This window comes from Magnolia sinica, chromosome 9 (assembly GCF_029962835.1).
Source record: "Magnolia sinica isolate HGM2019 chromosome 9, MsV1, whole genome shotgun sequence".
NCBI lineage: Eukaryota > Viridiplantae > Streptophyta > Magnoliopsida > Magnoliales > Magnoliaceae > Magnolia > Magnolia sinica.
Genome location: NC_080581.1, coordinates 84,977,775 through 84,999,145, shown reverse-complemented (window position 1 = coordinate 84,999,145; position 21,371 = coordinate 84,977,775). Strand labels below are relative to the sequence as shown.

Genomic DNA, 21,371 nt, shown 5'->3' with positions numbered 1-21,371 from the left:
GACCTCCTTGAAACAAGTGTAAAAATATCATTTAAAAAGAAAAGAAAAAGAAATTGCAAGCAATTTAAAAGAAAAAAACAGAACCCCAAAAAAAAAAAAAAAGGAACAAAAAAATATATAATGTAAATAGGAAGAAGGGAAATATAAAGCATTTACCTGACAACTGCTCTTCGGAATCATGACGCCACCCAGGCCTGTTTGATTTTCCAAAGTCAATGTAAATGCCACGTGAATAGTCCATTATAACAATTTCACCTCTTTGAAAATACGAGGGTATTTTCGCTTCAAAAAATGATCCAAAATAATTGATATAAATTTGTGGGCCCCACTGTCATGTTTAAAACATATCTATGTCGTCCATCTATTTTAACAGAAAATTTTGAGGCATGAACCAAAAAATGAGGCAAATCTAATATTTAAGTGGCCCACACCAAAGTAAACAGTGGCCTCAAAAGCTTTTAATGGTGAGTTTTCGATTACATTTTTGCCGTGGTATGGTTTACTTGAACTTTGAATCTACCTCATTTTTTAGCTCACGCCTTAAATTCAGTTGACATGATGGATGGACGGTGTGAATAATCCACGTACATCATAGTGTGCCCCATATATATTTGGCCGCATTCTCAGTTTTAACATTAGAAAAAATAACAGTCAAATCAATCATTAGGTAATGTTGCCGTAATCACTCAGGTAAATAATTACTGCCCATTTCCAACATATTTACCTTTACCATGGAATCTACCAACTCTTCGAGACCCTTGATGAAAGCTTCCGACGTATCACGCACGTAGAGTTCTTCGATGTTAGTGACGTGTTCGAGCCACAACGGCGCCTCCACTAATTCTTTGCAACGTATAATATATAGCTCTTCAAGGCTAGACATTGCTCCCTTCTCCACCCTCACATTCTTCAACCCGCTCAAATCAATGAGCCATAATTTCTTAAGTCTTGGATATCCTCTCCCCTCGCAACATAACTCTTCTCCATCATAAGCTTGGTTTAGTCGGAGTTCCACCAAATTGGGCAGTGATTGAAGGGCTTTGAGTGGATCATCCCTCAATCTGGACCATCTCAGACTAATATTGACCAGATTATGAAGCGAGGCAATCCATTCAGGCAACTTCTCCAAACGCCCTTTCAAGTATAGACGTTGAAGAGGCGGCGGAGGATGCGATAAAGAATGCAGGTTGAGAACCTCCTCCTCAGCCACTGATGTCACAGAAAAGGACTGAAGGTAGTCCATCTTCTCGACGGAAGTGCATAAATCGTTCCCATCTCCCCTTTTTAGCTTGATAATGCCTAACCTCCTCAGTTGGGTGAGATTCCCCAGCTCTCTAATGATGCCGCTCTCTGCCTCTATATGTGCCAACTTCTGCAGGGATCTCATACTCCCCATTCCGGCAGGCACCTTAATTCCATCTACACTATTAAATGGCCTGTAAAAGCTCTCTGCCATATAGGAATAAGCCAGAAGGTGCCGTAGGTGCTGGAGCTTGAGAATCTCAACCGGCAATTCACATACGAAAGTGCCCTTAAGATTCAATGTTTCTAAGTTCTTTAGCCTCCCCAACGAACTAGGAAGCTTCTTGATCTTTGTATTCTCCAAGCTTAAGTATCTCAAATGCAACAAGCTTGTTAGATCATCAGGAAAGATTTCAATGGACGTATTTTCAAGATCAACCACCTTCAACAGCCTCAAGCTAGAAAATGAAGTGATTGCAGGGGCATTAGATAGTCCTTCCGCACCAAAAATGAACAACGAGCGAAGGCAGGAGAAGGCATCAAATTTTGGAAAATTCTCATCTTTATAAATGGACAGACGCCGGATTCTGTTACAAGGTATTGTGTTCTCTTCAACAGAAGATGCAAAGAAATGCTCCTCCCTGAATTTTGGAATAATCATCTCTCGCACAAGATCATGGATGCGACAAGTGCTCACCTTTCCATATGATTTCCGTTCTGCCACGTGAACCAGATTTCTCGCGATGAGCTCATTGAGGTAACCTTCAGCAACCTCTTCCTTTGACCTGCCTTCTTTTCTTTCTACAAACCCCTCGGCTATCCATAGGCGAATTAGTTTCATACGCTTAATCGGATAGTCTTCGGGGAAAATAGTCAAATACAAGAAGCACGATTTCAGGTAGTAAGGCAAGTCATTGAAACTGAGCAATAATATTTTCGTCATGCTTCTAAGCTCTGATCCAAGGCTACGGTGAATCATCTCCCACGCAACATACGTCTTGTCCTTCATTGACAGCAGACTACCCAATGCGACAATCGCAAGAGGCAGTCCTTGGCATTTTTTGACAAAACTTTGAGAAAGGTTCTCCAATTCCTGAGGACAGCTGTTCTCCTCGTTTGATTGGAACGCCTTCCTGCAAAAGAGGGACCAGGCATTTTCTGGATCCAGAGGCTGAAGGTTGTAGATGCGATTGGAGGGTCCGATTTTAGAAGATGATGCAACATAATCTTCGCGTGTGGTGATTATTACCCAGCTACCATATTCGCCAGTGGGCAATGCATTGCTTACGAAATTCCATACGTCTGCCTCCCATACATCATCAAGAACAAGTACATACCTTTTGTTCTGCAAGTAAATCCGTAGCTCTTGTATGAGCTCGACCTGTGCCATCGCGTCTAATTCTTGTGGAGATGGATCTTTCTTCTCGACCTGTGTCATCGCGTCTAATCCTCGTGGAGATGGATCTTTCTTCCCCTTGAAGAATTGCTTTATCATTCTTTGAAGCAGTTCCTCCGGTTTGAACGATTGGGAGACGGTGATCCAAGCATATGTGTCAAAACGTCGTTTCACCTGTTGGCTATCATAGACTTTTTTTACTAGAGTGGTCTTACCTAGGCCACCCATCCCGACCACCGAAATCGTTGAGAGTCTCGAATCTCCATTCATTAACCATCTGATCAACTGAGTCCTTGGCCTGTCGATGCCCACAAGATCAGCTTCCTCAATGAAAAGAGCATTCAATCGAGGATCATACCATTGATCACTCATGTTGTTGGAGCTTGAACCTTGCTCTATTCCATTGAGAGCGTAAGCATCTTTTCTCGCCGTAATCTTACCGATTCTGGTTTTGATATTTCGTAGGAACGATGCAATCTGATGGCGCGCCTTCAACCGCTTGATGGGTCTATGAAGAAAATCGACGAATCCATGGGAGCCGTTCTGCTCTTGTGCTTGGCCGAGCATGAACTCGTCAAGAACATCCTCAACGTCGTAAGCCACTTCTCTTATTTGTTTCACCCATGTCTTGAGGCCTTCATCAGTATCTTGTCTTGCGTCGGCATCCCTTAAGACGGATCTGATGCTTTCGAACTCATTTATGAGTTCGCGGACTTCTTCGTCGACCCCCTTCAACGACTGCACTTCATTCACCAGCAAAGGCCACAAGTATTGTATTAAGAAGTTCACAGCACTCTCTGCCATTTCTTTTTCTTCCCTCTGATACTTAACGTTTCCTTAGCTTTCAAAGTCCATCACACCTATTTGACCAGGAAAAGGAGAGCTAGCTTCAATTGTTTAACAGGATGGCATACTCCCCTCAATCTCTACTTTTTCTTTTATTAATATTTAATGCTGGCTCATGAATAGTATGGAAAACCTAATGGATGGTCAAGATTGATGAATATCTGACTAGACTATCATGTACGGAAACGGATTGGCTACTCCCCATGCCAACCGCCAATGGCTGATGGTCGGTGCTTTGTGGGCCCCACCATGATGTATGTGTTTCATTCATGCCGTTCATATGTTTTCATAGATCATTTTATGGTATGAAACCAAAAATTAGGTATATCCCAATCTCAAGTGGACCACATTACAGGAAACAATGTTGAATGAACGTCGACCATTAAAAACTTATTGGGGACCATAAAAGTTTTGGATCAAGCTGATCTTTGGTTTTTCCCTTCATCTGGGTCCGTATGACCTAAACAACAGATTGGATGTCAAATAAACAGTACAGTGGGCCATAGGGGGATTTTAATGGTGGATATCTAATCATCATTGTTTTCCTGCGGTGTGATCCACCTGAGATTTATATCTCTCTCATTTTTGGTATACAACCTTAAAATGATCTCTAAAAATGAATGAACGGAGTGTATAAAACACATACATCATAGTGGGGCCCACAGAGTACCCACAACAGCCACGGGGCTGGTGGCAGGGATTAGCCAATCCGTTCCCATCATGTACGCTGCTGGCGCACATCAGTTTCCCTGCTTTTCACCGTATATTGCCATAAGTTGAAATTGTCAAATGTATCCTGATCATCTGCTTGCCAGCTTGCCACAAATAGGAAATCTGATTGAGCCACGTCATCACACACTGCGCAGCAGTGCTAACCATGTAAGTGATAATGTGGATCAATCAGGTTGAAGGACAGCAGAAATTTACGGTACGTGACAAGCAGGGAACCTGATTGTTATCAAATACGTGTTAAATAATCAATGTGCTGAAGGCACAGGGAATTCCTAAGCAGCCACTTCTGATTGGTCCACGTAATTCTCAAGAAATTCGGTTGCTTGAGTAGATCCATTGATAAAGTGCGCCACACTAGAGTAAACAGTGAGAATTAGATGCCTACTGTTGAAGACTTCTTCAGCCACGTAAGCTTTGATCAAGCTGTTATTTGTGTTTCCTGGTCTTTGTAACCTTAAAGAAGATTTTAGATGGAAAATAAATCTCATGGATTTGATATTCTGCCACGGTGTAACAAAAAGGCATGATCAATCCATTCCTAAGACTTCGTGGTACAATGGTGTACTACAAATAATGAATCTCACTATTTTAGATAGAATCAGGTTTATGCTTTCACACATTAAATTATCAAAATTATTTTGGAGAGATGTTGTGTATTGCTTGATACTTCATTAATCTATCTCTTTCTGCTCGTCTAAATAGAGATGTTGCAAAAAGCGTATAAACTAGAAAATATGTTTCCTATGAACACCTAAAGGTGTTTAGCTGCTAATCATTTGTGCATATTCTAAAAGATGAGCTGTCCAAACTTGATGACAAGGCAAAACAGTGTATCTTCTTGAGATATGCAAATGAAAATTTTGGCTAAAGGTTATGGGATCCAATTGACAAGAATAATCGGAAGTAGGGGACATGGTTGTAACGTTCTGTAAAATTCCGCATAGAAACCCCAGTACATACTCGAGTGAAGTTGTCAGATGGTCATACTAGTCCAACTTAGTTCCTTAATTATGCTATAAATGATGGATTTGTGGAAATTGGAGTCAAACAACCGTTCCTGTACATCACAAATAGGTGGGTGGGTGAATTTAGACAATTCCTCCACTTGTTGACACCCACAAGGAGTCTCGAGAGTTAACATACTCTATAAATACCCAAGTTAACTAAATTAGGGCTATATCACACGTTCTAGTCTATTGGTCTCAAAATTATAAATTAGCATCCGTTTTACCATGCTTAATGTCCATTGTGAATATTGAGCCAAGGTTACACCTCGGATCGCTCAACTTCAGCCCGCAAGTCAAGCGCATGAGTTATGCGATTACCTTAGTTAATAGCCTAGATTTAAGTGAAATGATCACCTGACCCATTTTATCGATGTTGCGACCTTCGGACCATCAGATCATGGCCAAACTCGGACCGTCGACTTAAGATATTTCCCTACGCATATTTGTATAGCCTCGCCCTCGATCAACCAATGGTGATTATCGAACTGAATTTGAGACCTTATCCATTGATCAGCATGTTCGATTGTCGGATGACTATTTCCAAACATAGATCCCCTAATGGGGCACCCGTCCCCTAACTTGGATTGACTTACACACTTTCCTGTAGGCTCTCATGGTTCAAAACCACCCCCATAGGGTTAGTATACTGAAGACTTAGCAATTGGAGCCATTTATGTACATTCTGGTACTAGAAATACCTTTTTTATTCACACCCCCTCTCCTCATACGAATTTTCATACCCTATCCTTGGGGAGGGAAGAGAGAGAGAGAGAGAGAGAGAGAGAGAGAGAGAGAGAGAGAGACTGATTATGAAGGTTACATCTTTCCCGTCCGATTAGCGATCTAGCCATGACCAAATCCTTCGTTGGATCTCCGTCCGCAATCATTGAAGGTAAACTTCGAACCTAGATCCCCAAATCATGATGTTAGGGTTTATTTTTTCTAAACATTACAAGGCTTGTTCGAATCATTTAGGTTTCAGTGACTCTTTTCAAAATCCTAACTTTAGGAACAAATTTGAGTCGGGCGAGCTAACGCAAGGTGCAAATTATTCTCTTAGGTTTTCTATTTATCAACCCTTGAGGGTAATAGACTATGATTCCTTTTGATTTTGTAGAAACCCTTAAGTCAAGTATGCCTTAAATGCTTTGCTATAAAAATCATTGTTTGTGTTTGTAACACCTCATACTTTTCAGTACTCGAGTGTTATCGTGTGAGCTAACTTAGTATAAATACCAACCTAACTTACTTGGACACTCACATTCGTTCCAATCTAAATCTGACCATTGAAAGTAATCCCCATCCATATATTAAGCCATCCATCCATTGATCTTCAAGATAGATCATCAAGTCATCATAGAAACCTAATTTAGGATTTCAACCACCCTGTAGGCAATTTAACTGCATAGTATCTATCATAGGTATTAGATCACGCAGTCCACTATTTGTTCATCTTATATCATGGTCATTAACAATATACTTAAATTTGTACAAATCCAACCATACAATTATAAGACCAATCACTTGTTTAGATTAGGAACCTGTTTAATCGCAAGCTCAACCATCAAATCATTCATCCTAGATTTAAGAGTCTGAACAACGAGATCTACAATGTTTCGTCGATCGTTCCAACACTTGATTTCTCTAATTCAACCACCGGGTTATAAAATCAACCTTTAGGTCGCAAATAGATAGCCCTAGAAACCATTGAAATTGTTCAATGTGGACTATGGAATGTCTTAACCTTAGATCATCTTAAATTGAGATCCAAATCACTAGATCCACCATTTATCAGGCCACATCACTTAATGTTGAAATCCATTACATAGGCAGATAATCCAACCATTTGATTATAGTAACAACCATTAGATTTCTTCTAAGGATCGACTAAGAACCCTTAGGAACAGTGAAGGTTGGATTTGAAGATAACTCAACCGTCGGATTGACGAGAATCTGCAAATGGGGCCCAAATCAAGTAGTGAGGCCCACCTAAGTTTTAGATCTGCCTGGTTTTTTGTCAGAGGCCTTGGTGGGGACCCCCAAAACAAATGGATGGAGTGAATTTCGTCCAACATCATTGTGGACCCCACAATTGGCTGTGTACCATAGTGAGTGTGCACCTGCAGTACACCAGACCATAAACATAGTCAAACCGAGTTTGACGTGTGGTTTCCCGTAGAAAGAAAGAATTCCTCCCTCTTTCATGTTTTCGCCAGCAAGCGAACGAATGTTGTTCGATCATTAGATGGGCCACTTTCGAGGATAAAGAGGATGATCCAAACCGTACATCTCGTTGTCCATTCAAATCCGACCAAACCCTCGCCCTTCCTGCACATCGAAACCCATGTGCATGCACACGATTTTCAGCCCAAACCAAACTTGCATGCGGTCATATTTTTAAAAGTGGAAATCTTATTTCGTTTGCTGCCAGCTGTTGTGATCCACATGCCTCCACTCCTTTCCATCTCAACCTTCCATTCTAGACCATCCTAGCCCCCCATTCACTCCGCACTATGGAGTTTCCATTGCAACAAGAGAACCGCCGCCGAATGTTGAAACCAAGATCCATTAAGTGAAAATGCTAATAACCGCACATTTGGTGGGTCCCGCAGTGATCATGGGACAAATCCACACCATTTATATGTTACTAATTATCAGATCAACCACTCGATGATGACCCGCCATTAACAGTTGGGTCATCTTCTTCGTTTGATCGGGAAACCCATTAGCTATTGGTGAGGCCCATTCACTGTCTAAGACGTTCGTTAGGGTGGCCATGGTCTAAGAAATTCCTCCCTGGTGACTAATAGGGGCCATACAATCAGAAGCCATGATCATTGTCTCAAATTCGATCGATTGAGAGTCGTTTGGCTCATAGCTAATCTGATGATTAGGGGCATCTAGAAATGGATTAGTATAGCGTATATAGGCTACCCTTTTAGGGCTTTCCTTCTCAGAAATAGAAATCGAAGAGAGAGAGAGAGAGGGTCACCACTGCGTCGCATAAGGGAAAGACGAGTCCCAGATCCTTCCTAATTCATTGACAGGGTGAGAAAAGGGAAGGAGCAGGAAGGAAATAGAGGCGAGTGAGAGAGAGAGAGAGAAGGTAAGAAGTGGAAGATAGGGAAGGTAGTGAGAGAGAGAGAGAGAGAGTGTGTGTGTGTGTGTGTCTGCGTGTGCGTCACCACACCTGCTTAACTTGAGCCGAGTCATGAACTCACTCAGACTCAGCTAGGTCAAGTGCAGACCTTGTTGGTTGTTATAGCAAAAGAAGAGGAAGAGAGGAAGGATAAAGGAAGAAGAGGGGAGAGGGAGAGAAACGAGAGAGTAAGGAGAGTGGATCGGGCTGCCAAGTGGGGTACAATTCACATCGAGTCGAATTGAGTCAATAGTTGTATGGCTGACTTGCTCAACTCAGTTGAGTCGAGGTAGGATGTTGGATATGGGTTGGGCCTAGTCTAGCCCATCCACTCTACTGGGCATAGTAGGAAAGAAAAGAAAAAGAAAAAAAAATGAAGAAAATAAAAGGAAAGAGAAGGAGAGGAAGAAAAAGTAGAATCGAAGAAGAAGATGAGAGAAGATGTTGGCTTTCGGCTCCTCACCGAGTCGAACCGATTCCAATCCTTGTATAACCGAGTCAGTAAGTTACTGACTCAGTTCTGAGTGTGTTCTACTTTGGGTCTGGATTATCAAACTCAATAGTTAACGAGGTGTTTCTCCCTCGAACCCAATAAACCGATGTTGTGATTGCCAGGTCGATTCGAGTTGGGGTGGCATGAGGTGAGTTGACTCAGTGGGCTAGCTGAGTTCGGTGACATTGGAGCATGGAAATCGAATTGAGGTCAAGTCAAGTTATAGATTGGATTAACGTGGTTGATTTAATTCTAAGGATGCGCACACTTCCTAGCAACATTATAAGCGATTCAAAACATAAGGTAATGAATTTTTTCCCTTAAACTTTCATCTTCCATGTTAGCTTAAGTGATAGTTCAATTTTAATTTCAATTGATAACTGACATATTTAATTCATGATTACTTGTATTAGTTATTGAATCAGATTATCAATTGTATGCTCAACATTTATCTTGTATGAATATCTATATGTTATATTGTATATCTTCTTATACTTAAGGATTGTTGTAAAACTTGAATTGCTACATTTATTAGTGGAAAATTCCACTTATACATGTACATTCTGACTTATGATGTAACTTAATTAAGTGCAATTATAATGGACCCTCGATCTAGTGGCTACTTTGACTGATGGATTAAATGGAAGATTAATGCGGGCTTACCATCCATGGATTGCTGTATATTCACCCTAAACGGCTTGATGGATTATTTTGTATGACCATGTGAAGGTATGTCTCATTTTTTAAACTATGATTGGCCACTGGTTGACAATGACACTATTAAACATACTAATATTGGAGTCTCATTATCTAGGGATTGTGGTATGGGACACTATATACTCGAGCTGTCAGCCTATGTTAGGTGACGACCCCCCTTCCCCCATAGTGACCTTTGAGCTTTCTTAAATTGGCTACTTGTAAATTAGAATAATAATGACTCTACTAATCATGCATTCATAGCACTTGGGCATTATTGGGTGCCTGATTGACTGTTTGAAAGATCAGTGTACCATTCGAATGACCCTTTTTGTATTTTGAATGGACTAACTGTTTGAAACGTTCATTCTTTTACCTAAGCATGTTGACTATTTGAAGGACCCGTTCATTGGCAATTGAATGAATCTACTATTTGAACGACCCATTTTATTGCTTGAATAAGCCAACTGTTTAAAAGACCCATTATATTACTTAAATGGACCAACTGTTTGAAAGGTTCATTCTCTTACATGAGTGAGTTGACTGTTTAAAAGACCCATTATCTTGCTTAAATGGACCGACTATTTGAAAGGTTCATTCTTTTACTTGAACGGGTCAATTGTTTGAAAGATCAGTTCTCTTGCAAATTGAATGAGCCGACTGTTTGAAAGGCTCATTCTCTTGCGTAAATGAATTAACTATTTGAAAGGTCCATTCTCTTAAGAGGAATGAGCCGACTGTTTAAAAGACTTATTCCAATGCATGAATGAGATGATTGTTTGAAAAGCTCATTGTTTTGCATAAAGGGATTGATTGTTTGAAAGGTCCATTCATTTAGCCAACTGGATGTGCATCCCCAATTAATTTGTAGTCACACACCCATGCATTTAAATAAGATCGCATTATCAATTATTTTGTATATTTTCTTATTTAAAACTATGTTTAACTAATGTGGTGGTGTGTAATCTTGAGGGGAATTCACACTAAGTTAGCCACTCATTCATCGAATATATAACCGTACAGGTCCTGCAGGTGGTTTAAATGATATTCATGTCTAGATTGATGAGTAGGGTACAATATTTATCAGGGATGCATGGCTGCATCTTCCAAGCGAAGCTACGTGATTTTATAGCTCAAGACTAGTGAAAATTTATTTTATTTTATATGTTAAATTATTTCATTTTGTAATTGTAAGTATTGAGATATTGGTTTGTATAAGCCTTATGGGCATCCGCTCGTATATTTTGAATGTATATGTGAATTTCCTTTAATTTTGATTTGTTTCTCTTCCATTAAACTGCTAACTCTGAAAAAGAAAGAAAAGAAAATTACCTGAAATTTGGCTATCTTTAAAGTTTAACACTCGAGTTTTCAGAAAATGATTTGTATAGTTAGGTTTTGAAAATCGAGCATTAGAGTATTATTATTGGTAAATCGCATGTATGATGAAATGCATGCTCATTTTAATGCTTACTTTGTTGGTGGTTGATTAGGGTTTGTAAATGGCAATGGTAGATTTCAAATGGTTTTTTTATTCCTTGACAACTTTGGGCATGTTCTTCGCATTTTTGTTGGGTATTAAATGTGGACACTTGTAAATTCTGACCTACACTTGCATATACATTTATAATTTGAGATAAGTTTGAAACATTGTTGATGTCAAATAAATATTATATTACTAGTTTCGTCATATTAAGCTATGATAGGAAGAGGTCGAGCCCTACTTAACCTTGAAAACAAGGGATGGTCAACGAATCTACCCATCCTAACTCATGTAGCTGACCAAGGCAGAACTTAGGCGATCGACAATAGTTGGAGCTACATGACTTACTTGCACCCAATGCCGGTCTATCTAGGGTTCTCCTTAGACAATCAGATTAGTCCCTTGCATGGCCCGATCGCATGTATGATAAACGTTTGAGACACATTGTGGAATCTAGGATACCATGTCGACCGTCACCAAAGAATGAGGTCATTCATGACCATTAGTGTGATACGATCTGTTGAGACTCGGGAGCGAGACATAGTGGTATGACACACTTTACCTGGGCTGTTGGGCTACACTAGGGCGACGAGGTTGCCACATTGGTAAAACATTGGGTGACGAGCTTCCCTGTAGTGACCGGCTAGCACGTAAAAAGTACGCGACCCTATCATGATATTGATGATACGAGTGGTGTGCCTTCTCCACATTGAGGTCAGGTGATGACCTTTACCCTAGTTGTGGCCGTCTCCAGACGATTAACTCTATTATAAATCTGATTTAAGTATAAAGACTTGATATAATGGAAACCCAAAATGGATTAAGTAATATTCGTGAGGAGCTGCCTAGTGCTACAACGACCCATGTAATTCAGATAGAAACCCGAGATTCGACGGTGGTATCCTAGCTTCATCAACTTGCTATTTGAACTAAACATTAATAAGCACTCGGCTAATCATGCATTCTATAACATTTGTTGGGTTGTGCTTTAGGCCAACCATTATGCATATGCTGACATCCTCACTAGCGATGGTGTTGACGTGGTTCTATATTGGTATAATTAAACCTCAGGTCATGCATACACATTTCATCTCATTCACATATTTAAATAACCAAATATAGGACTTTCATGTCATTCCTGTATCTGTTTGATAACATATGAAACTTAAGTAAATAGTAGCACTAAATTGATCACTCACCCCAACCGGGGATGATGTTTTAAAACACCAACCAAACGATTTCGTCGATGCAGGTGCCCTAAAAGAGGATACGCATGTTGAGGAGTATGTGGAACATACCGAGGAGTTCTTATACTTCCAGTGTGCTAACCAATTGTAAAGTGACGTTTTAGGACCATCAGTTTGGTTTCCTTTTGAGGATGAGGTCGCTTATTGCATTTTATGTTTGGACATGTATATTGAATCCCTAGCTGGGTGGACTCTATAACTTAGTTGGATGTATGTATGCATGTACGTGACTCTTTTTTTTTACTCGTACACTTGTGATAACCATGATATGCACTATTTAGTTTACTTCTTACGCATGATCATGATACGATTGGTAGACACTTACCAAATGACATTTCCGAAAGGCTTAAGTGATACTCGAAATATTGGGGATCGATTATGTACTCAACCCCTGAAATTCAGAACATCACAAGTTGGTATCATATCATGAGTTTGAGATTAAATTGAATCGTGAGCTACGGACTAACCATAATGAACATAGATATAATTTTGAAAATTAGTTATATTGAACCCTAGGAACCAAACCCTAGATTATTAACATGTGTGAACTCATGTGTAGAAAATTTAAACTTGGAAATTTCCTAAATTGATGGAATTTGGCTCATAGGAGCATCGGTTGCTAGAGACCAATCATGGACTAATACTTGAGTGAGTGGACCGAGACGATTGAGGAAAGAGATTTCAAGTCAGAGAAATCCAATGAGAGGATGTTTGGCGCAAATTAATTAGGTGGGTTGAAAAGTACGTTTAATCCATGAGTGATTCACGTGGGTTTTTTGTTAAATACACTACACCTGGGCCCACATTGATGCATGTGTTTATCCATGCCGCCCATTCATGTTTCCCTTTTCGCGTGACGTTCTGGTCATATACATTTGCTAGTGACCCAAAATCAATTAAAATTAGGTAGTTAATTCCGATTATGTAGCACACCAAGCAAATAAAATAATAATAATAATAAATAATAAATAATAAAATAAACATCTGAAATTGAGATAGTAGTGGATCCATTAGGTTGACCCCAAGTCACCAGGGGTGACCTGGTTGACCTCAAGTTACTGACCAATTGGGGACCGGGTCAACCCTGTCACCACCTGGTCGAACTCGGGTTGCTGACCAACGGGACTAGGGTGACCCGGTCCACCCGGTCACCATCCGGTCGACTCAGTTGTCCCTGGATGGCTGGCCAAGAAAGTCGACAGTGCAACCCGGTGGACCATGGCTGGACCCGGTCGATGGGTCCACAGGATTTTTTTTTTCTTTAAAAAAATGAAAGAAAGATGGGAAGGGAGGTCTTACACGTGGGGGCTGGTGTACCGCACACCAGCTATATAGCTGGTGTATTGACGTCAGTAAGTTTTGTGGGTCCCATCATGAGGTATGTGTTATATCCAAACTATTCATCTATTTTGCGAGCTCGTCTTAATGCTTAAGACTAAAAATAAGACAGATCTAACAATCAAGTGGACCACACTGCAAAAAAGCAGTGGGGGATTGAACATCTACCATTGAAACCCTTTCAGGGTTCCTGATGTCTTGGATTAATATGAAATTTATTTTTCATCTTATCTTTGTGACCTTATGAACATATTGGATGGAAAATAAAAGTTATGGTGGGCCTTACGAAAATTTTAACGGTGAAAATCATTATCCCCACTGTTATTTGTGGTGGGTCCAATTGATCTTTGGATATGATTCATTTTACGTATATTATTATAAAATGATCTCAACAAATGGATGAACGGTGTGGATATAATAAATACATCACTATGGGGCCATGTAACTTTGGTCTCCTTTGAACCGTTCGTACAACTCGGAGCTGGAGGAGCGTCACCGCTCGTCTTCGCACGACACGTACCTACACCAGCTATATAGCTGGTGCGCAGGAAACGGATTGGCTACTCCCGCCACCAGCCAATGGCTGTTGGTTGGTGCTCTGTGGGCCCCACCATGAAGTATGTGTTTCATCCATGCCGTCCATCTATTTTTATAGATCATTTTATGATTTGGGAGAAAAAAGGAGGTATACTGAATTCCAAAGTGAACCACATTACAGGAAACAGTTTTGAATGAATGTTGACCATTAAAAACGTTTTGGGGGCCATCAAATCGTTGGATCAAGCTGATACTTATTTTTTCCCTTCATCTGGGTCTTTATGACCCAATCAACAGATTGGATGTCAAATAAACAGTACAGTGGGCCTTAGAAGGATTTTAATGGTGGATATCCAATCATTATTGTTTTCCTGTGGTGTGGTCTACCTGAGATTTATATCCCTATTATTTTTTGTATCATTCCTAAAATGATCCGTAAAAATGGATAAACGGAATGGATGAAACAAATACATCATAGTGGGCCCACAGAGCACCGACTACCGGCCAGGGGGCTGGTGTCAGGGGGAGTAGCCAATCCGTCTCCTTTGCAAGAGGGGTTTAAGACCCCTTCCTTGCCATTTTCCTTCACCATTCACACCCTTCCCCTTCCCAAATCAAAACCCACCTTCCCCAAAATCTCTCCAAAACTCCAAATCCCTTGGAGGATTGCAACTCCTCTTCCACTGGCTATTCCATTCAAATCGGTGGATAACATATGATCTACCTGACCATGTTCACTAGTAAACCGTTTTATGAGAAAGTTCACATACCGTGTTGTATGGGAACGTTTAGATATTAGGAATCTATGGTTTGAACATGGATAATTGTGGTAATTACTTTTTTCTAGAATGTTCACTTATGAATGTTATTCAGTACTGGATTCCAATACGAAGAAAAACAAAAAATAAAATAACGTACCTTAACTGTCTGCCATTAAAGTAATCTTCAAGCTTTGTTGGATGAAGAAGATGAATGCCTCTGCTTAATTCATTCGTTTATAATGAGGTATTGATACCTCCTTTCTCTGCTTCATTCCACGCAGGTGGAATGTAATTACAAAGAAATGGGAGCTGCCGGCTGCGTGTGGGACCCGGCTTGCTACGGGACGCGGTTTGCGTGGTCAACGTTTACTTGACCGACTTAGGTGGGCCGCACAGTATGGGAAGCACACTCGGCTGCCCATGACAGCAGGTGGAAGACAATTACAAAGAAAAAGGGACCGGTGTGCGTGGGACCTCGCTTGCCACCTATTTGGTATCCGGATTTCCTGGGAAAAGCCTTTTATCGGGAAGTTCCTGCGCTTGTATATTAGGTGAGCCACCTTAATGTTTGTGACAAATCCAACCTGTTCATCCGTTTTGCAAATTCATTTTAGGACACGCAACTAAAAATAAAGCAGATCCAAAACTCAAGTGGGCCACATGAGAAGAAACAGTGAGGATTCAATGACTATCATTGAAACATTCATATACCTACAGAAGTTCTACACAGGCTATGTTTTATATGTTTTCACTTCAACCTAGTATAAATAGCTTTATAAATGGGTTGGATGGCATATAAACATTAAAGTAGAGCAAGGAAGGTTTGGTTGGAAGGTGTATTTTCTCCTCTCATGTGGCTTACTCGAGTTTTGGATTTTTAAATTTTTTATTTTAGTACTCGTAAAATCTCTCAAAATGAATAGCCGAGTCGATTTCTCAGAAACATCGCGGTGAGCACCATCTAGCATCCCACCCGCCACAGGAACTGCTGTAACGGCAAATCCGCATACACCTATTTCACGAACTTTGTTTGTGGGGACACCTTTACTTAACCGACCCAGGTGGTGTGAGGACTGTATAGCCCACTGTACTGTTTTTTACAGGGATGTAAATCTCAGGTGGACCACACCGCAGGAAAACAATAGGATTGGATATCCACCGTTAAAATCCTCCTAAGGCCCACTGTACTTTTTATTTGACATCCAATCTAACTGTCGATTAGGTGGTGTGAGGACTGTATGGCCCACTGTTACGTAATCAGCAGTTGGATGACAAAAAAGCATCACCTACTGCCCTGTGCAGGTTTCGGTGGTGGACGTCATTATTGATGGACGTACACGAGGGTCGGATAAAATAATATCAGTGCTGATTATAAATTAAGGTTTCCATACTTTTCATGAGTGGCTGTCGGTGATAGAAAAAAAATATATGCTTTTCATGGGTGGCAATTAAGGTTTCCATACTTTTCATGAGTGGCTGTCGGTGATAGAAAAAAAATATATGCTTTTCATCAGTGGCTGTCGCTGGTAGAAGGTGTGTGTGTGTGTGTGTATATATATATATATATATATATATATATATATATACACACGGAAACGCTCACCTGCGAACCAGTTCGTACCTACTACGTACGAACTTTTTTGAGAACCCATCATACATGATGTGGATCCAAAATCTGAACCGTTCATGTGAAGCAGCACCTCCTGAAACCCCTCGAGCCTAAGTTTTTCTTTGATCTAAAACTTTGATGGGCCATGAAAAATGAAAATAGTTTCCTCCCTTGATTTGCATTTCTCTTTGCTATGGCCCACCAGAATATTAGATCGGGGTGAAAATTTGTCACATGAGCTTTTATGGGATTCCGCATCACATGGACCGTTCAGATTAGACACCCATGGCACGTGTGCAAAGGTGCGCACTTGTGTAGGTGCGCAGGGGAGCATGACTCTATATATATATATATATATATATATATATATATATATATATACACCTTCCTAATTAATATCAAATTTACGTTCCAACTAAAAAGATTAAAAAATGCTACCAAGTGATTTAATTACGATCATTGCACTTCCTGTATTATCTGGTCGTGCAAGTAAGTAGTCGGTGGCTTGATTGGTCCCTCTTTACACCCGGCTTGGCACAATTAGATTTGTCAGATGGAATGTTACCATGAGTGGCACCTTTGTTTTGGTTTAATTAAATCGAGTTAAGCCACACATATGAGCGAGGGCCTGGATTTGATTTTCGTCGACAATTATAATGCGCCGGCATGCCAGAGTTTACATGACTAAAGGGTTGATTGAATTATTGGTGTCCCTTGCAATGAGACGGACATATTAAAGATAGGATTTAGAGTGCTCTTGGTCACCTGTATTGTGCTTCGTTCAAGTGATTTATGAAAGGACAAGAGGATAAACCTTCTGAATGGATTCTTTTTACCTTGCGCTAATAGACATGAGTATAGGAACTTAAGGACTTATTCTTTAAGTGTGATTCGCTACAAAAATTCAAGAGTAAAAGTAATATGGGAAGAAGATGTAAGTTGAAAGTATTATTCTATTAAGGATTTTTACAATAGTAACACTCACGATGATTCGTTTGTTTCCCAACTAGTTTGAGCATCGTAGCGGGACGGTCATGACGTACTGGATGGACATGTGTTCGTCGCTCAATCGGAACCTAGCGTTATAGTGGGACGATCAATGAAGGGCAGATCTTTAATAATATTTTGGTTGCTGGATCAGAACCAGGCTCCTTGGCAAGATGGTCAGTGAGATGACAACATATTCGTGATCTTGGTCGGAACCAAGCATGTGGCGAGACAATCGTGGATCGACTATCCGTTCGTCATATGGTGTTGACCATACTTTGTAACGAGATGGCTTGCAGAATCACCCTGTACATCGTAGGAAAGTCCCGCAACATTCCGTTCAAAATTGAGTGATCTTCCTTGCGATCTATCAAGATGTTGTGGATGAATGGTGGAGGAATAAACTAAGAACTAAAAAACTAGAGCCCTAGCTGGTGTGGGTACATGTTGTGCGAAGACAAGCATTGACGCTCCTCGAGCTCCGAGTTGTATGAATAGTTCAAATGAAATCAAAGTTACATGGGCCACATAATGATGTATTTATTATATCCACCCCGTTCATACATTTGGTTATCATTTTATATCATGGGCCCAAAAATAAGTCATATCCAAAGCTCAAGTGGACCACACCACACATAGCAATGGGACAATGATTATCACCATTAAAATGATTTTAGGGCCCACCATAACGTTTATTTTCTATCCAATCTGTTCAAAAGGTCACACATACCTAGATGAAGTGGAAAAGCAAATATAATACGTAGTCAGGGCAACACCCACTCCCCTGCCATGACAGTTGGTGGGAGGCACGTGTGGGACTCGGCTTGCCACTTATTTGAGGGTGCGGTACTGACATAGGTAGGCTCCACAATAAGGGAAACACACACTCGGCTGTCCATGACAGCTGGTGGAAAAGGAAAGGGAGCGGTGTGTGGGACCTACCTTACCACCTATTCGGTAGCCAAAAGGCCTTTTATCACAAATTGCGCTGGGATATTGGGTGGGGTCCACTGTGATGGTTGTGAGAAATCTAATCTGTTTTTCAAATTAAATTTAAGATATGCCCTAGAAATTGAGGTAGATGTTATTATTTATTTATTTTTTTTGTTTTTGTTTTTTTTTTACACGCACACACACCCCACACACTCACGCTAGTGGAATTTCACCACCTATGGGTACTTGAACCCTTGATCGAGAGTTGAAACTCCTGAGAGTCTACCACCCGAGCGAAAGTAAGGACCCAAATTGAGGTAGATCTAAAACTTAAGTGAGCCACATAAGAGAAAACAGTGGGGATTCAATACCACCATTGAAACATTAGTATGACTATAACGGATTTGTATCCCGCTAAGTTTTTTGTGTTGTTACTTCATCTGAGTGGAAATACCTTTATAAATAGTTTGGATGGCATATATGTAAGTTCTATATGTGGAATTGCTGAAGGACTTTGCTATGCTTTGGATATGGAGATTTGAAGAAGTAGATGGCTTACCTTGTTGTGATGTCATTGTTGTATTCAGGGATGTTGAGGCTTTCCTTTCCTAACACCCTTTAGAGAAGATACGATAAGGTTCAAGCTTTTGTCGATGGTGTTGGATTGGGGACCTAGCCCTGTTAATGTAGGTTAGAGGGATGATGACTTTGAAACCCATCAAAACTCCTCTCCCTAAGGCTCCACACAAATTGGTAATCCTAATTCTATTAAGACATTATGTGCATATCATAGTAGCAGCACACCACCCCTTACACAAATTCTGGATGTATCATAACTTAATGGGGCCCATTGGTGCACCTGATCACATTATCCAACCCTTAGGACAATATAGACAGTTGATCAATAAAACCCGCCTTATAGAGTTCTTATAATATACACATTAAGGTAGAGCTAAAAAAGTTCTAAATATTGTAGGCATTTTTTTCTCTAAATTTCCATCTCACGTGGCTCATTTAAGTTTTAGATCTGGTTTAGTTTTTTAGCCCCACGTTCTAAAATGAGCTCTCAAAATTGATAAATAATTGAATTTCTTAAAAACATCAGGATGGACACAATCCAAGTACACCTATTTCATGTACGTGATATTTTAGGCCTCCTTTATTTAACCCAAAAATGATGCATATCCATTGCTTAAGTTGACCGCACCACAAATTCCAGTGGGGACCATAATTCTCACCATGAAAACATTCATAGGGCCCAAAATAAGGTTTATTTTCCATCCAATCTGTTCACAAGGTCACACAGACTTGGATGAAATGGAAAAAACAAATATTATATTGATCCAAAACCTTTTGCACTGTGGTCCACTTGATCTTTGAATGTCTTATTTTTTTCAGCTCGAGCTTTACTATGAGCTCACAAAATGGAAGGACAGTTGGGATATAACATATACCCCACGTAAAGTGTGTGGTACACCAGCCAATCCGCTTCCCACACCAGCTATATTGTTGCTGTAGGTACGTGTCATGCGAAGACAAGCACCGACGCTCCTCGAGCTCTGAGTTGTATGAACGGTTCAAAGGAGATCAAAGTTACATGGCCCCACGATGATGTATTTATTATATCCACACCTTTCATCTATTTTTAGAGATCATTTTAGAGCATTATACAAAAAACGAATTATATCCAAAGATCATATGGACCACACCACAAATACTAGCTGAGATAATGATTTTCACAGCTAAACAATTCGTAGGGCGCACCATAATGTTTATTTTCCATCCAATCTGTTCACAATGTCAAAAAGACCTGAATGAAGAGGAAAAACAAATTTCATACTGATCCAAAACTTCTATGACCCCAAAAAGGGTTTCAATGGTAGACGTTTAATCCCCCACTGCTTTTTGCAGTGTGGTCCACTTGATAGTTAGATCTATCTTATTTTTCGTCTAAAGCCTTAAGATCACCAAATGGATGGACAGTTTGGATATAACACATACCTTGTGATCGGACCCACAGAACTATGTCAATATAACAGCTATATAACTGTTGTGAGGTACACTAGCCAATTCGCTTCCGACAACTAAGCATCACCTATTTCCCCATGAAATGGATTGGCTACACCCACTGCCACCAGCCTGGTGGCTGGTGGTTGGTGCTCTGTGAGCCCCGCTATTAATGTTTCATCCATTCCTTTAATCCATTTTTACATATCATTTTAGGGATTGATAGAAAGATAGAGGGATATAAATCTCAGGTGGACCACACCACAGGAAAATAATAGTGATTGGATATCCACCATTAAAATCTTCCTAAGGCACATAGTATTATTTATTTGACATCCAATCTGTTGATTAGGTCATACAGACTTAGATGAAGGGAAAAAACAAAGATTAGCTTGATCCAAAACTTTTATGGTGCTCGAAAAGTTTTTAATGGTCAACACTTTTTGCCCGTAACGTGGTCCACTTGAGATTAGGATATACCTCATTTTTTATCTCATACCATAAAATAATCTAGAAAAATAGATTGATGGCATGGATGAAAAACATACTGTTCACAACCTAAGTATAGGGTTGCGATGTAGTAATAATCTCGGTAAGACCGAGGTCGAATCCACAGGGACTGAACCTTATACGTACTCTGAAAATAACCAGAACTAGAATTAGAAGAAGATGTAATTTAAATTAGTAGAATATAGGAAAATAATGGTGAATTGTTAAACTAACACTTGTAAAATTCAAAGGCGGGAAACTAGGGTTTCCAAGGATCCACTTGTAGAGATCAGGAAGATCTATACTTGATTCAAGAACACAATTGGAATCACAGTCTTATCTTCGTCCAATTGGAAGATAATTCATTAAAATTCAAATATGAACTTCCTTTGATCTAGTTTTCAAGAGATGAGAGGTATGAGAATTAGA

The 21,371-nt window shown here is 40.1% G+C and overlaps 1 protein-coding gene across 1 annotated transcript; it reads right to left on the bottom strand.

Annotated features, from left to right (window-relative positions):
- Positions 1-682: 682 nt before the first annotated feature.
- On the bottom strand, positions 683-15,195 carry LOC131255295 (disease resistance protein RPM1-like). The gene is made up of 2 exons (XM_058255992.1): positions 15,075-15,195; positions 683-3,498 (listed from the first exon to the last, which is right to left on the bottom strand). The coding sequence occupies exon 2, from the start codon at positions 3,440-3,442 to the stop codon at positions 683-685; it is 2,760 nt and encodes a 919-aa protein (XP_058111975.1). The 5' UTR covers positions 3,443-3,498; positions 15,075-15,195.
- Between the last annotated feature and the right edge of the window lie 6,176 nt (positions 15,196-21,371).

Bases quoted from the DNA above. Each gene is read 5' to 3' on its own strand.
- LOC131255295 (XM_058255992.1), bottom strand. From the start codon at position 3,442: ATGGCAGAGAGTGCTGTGAACTTCTTAATACAATACTTGTGGCCTTTG.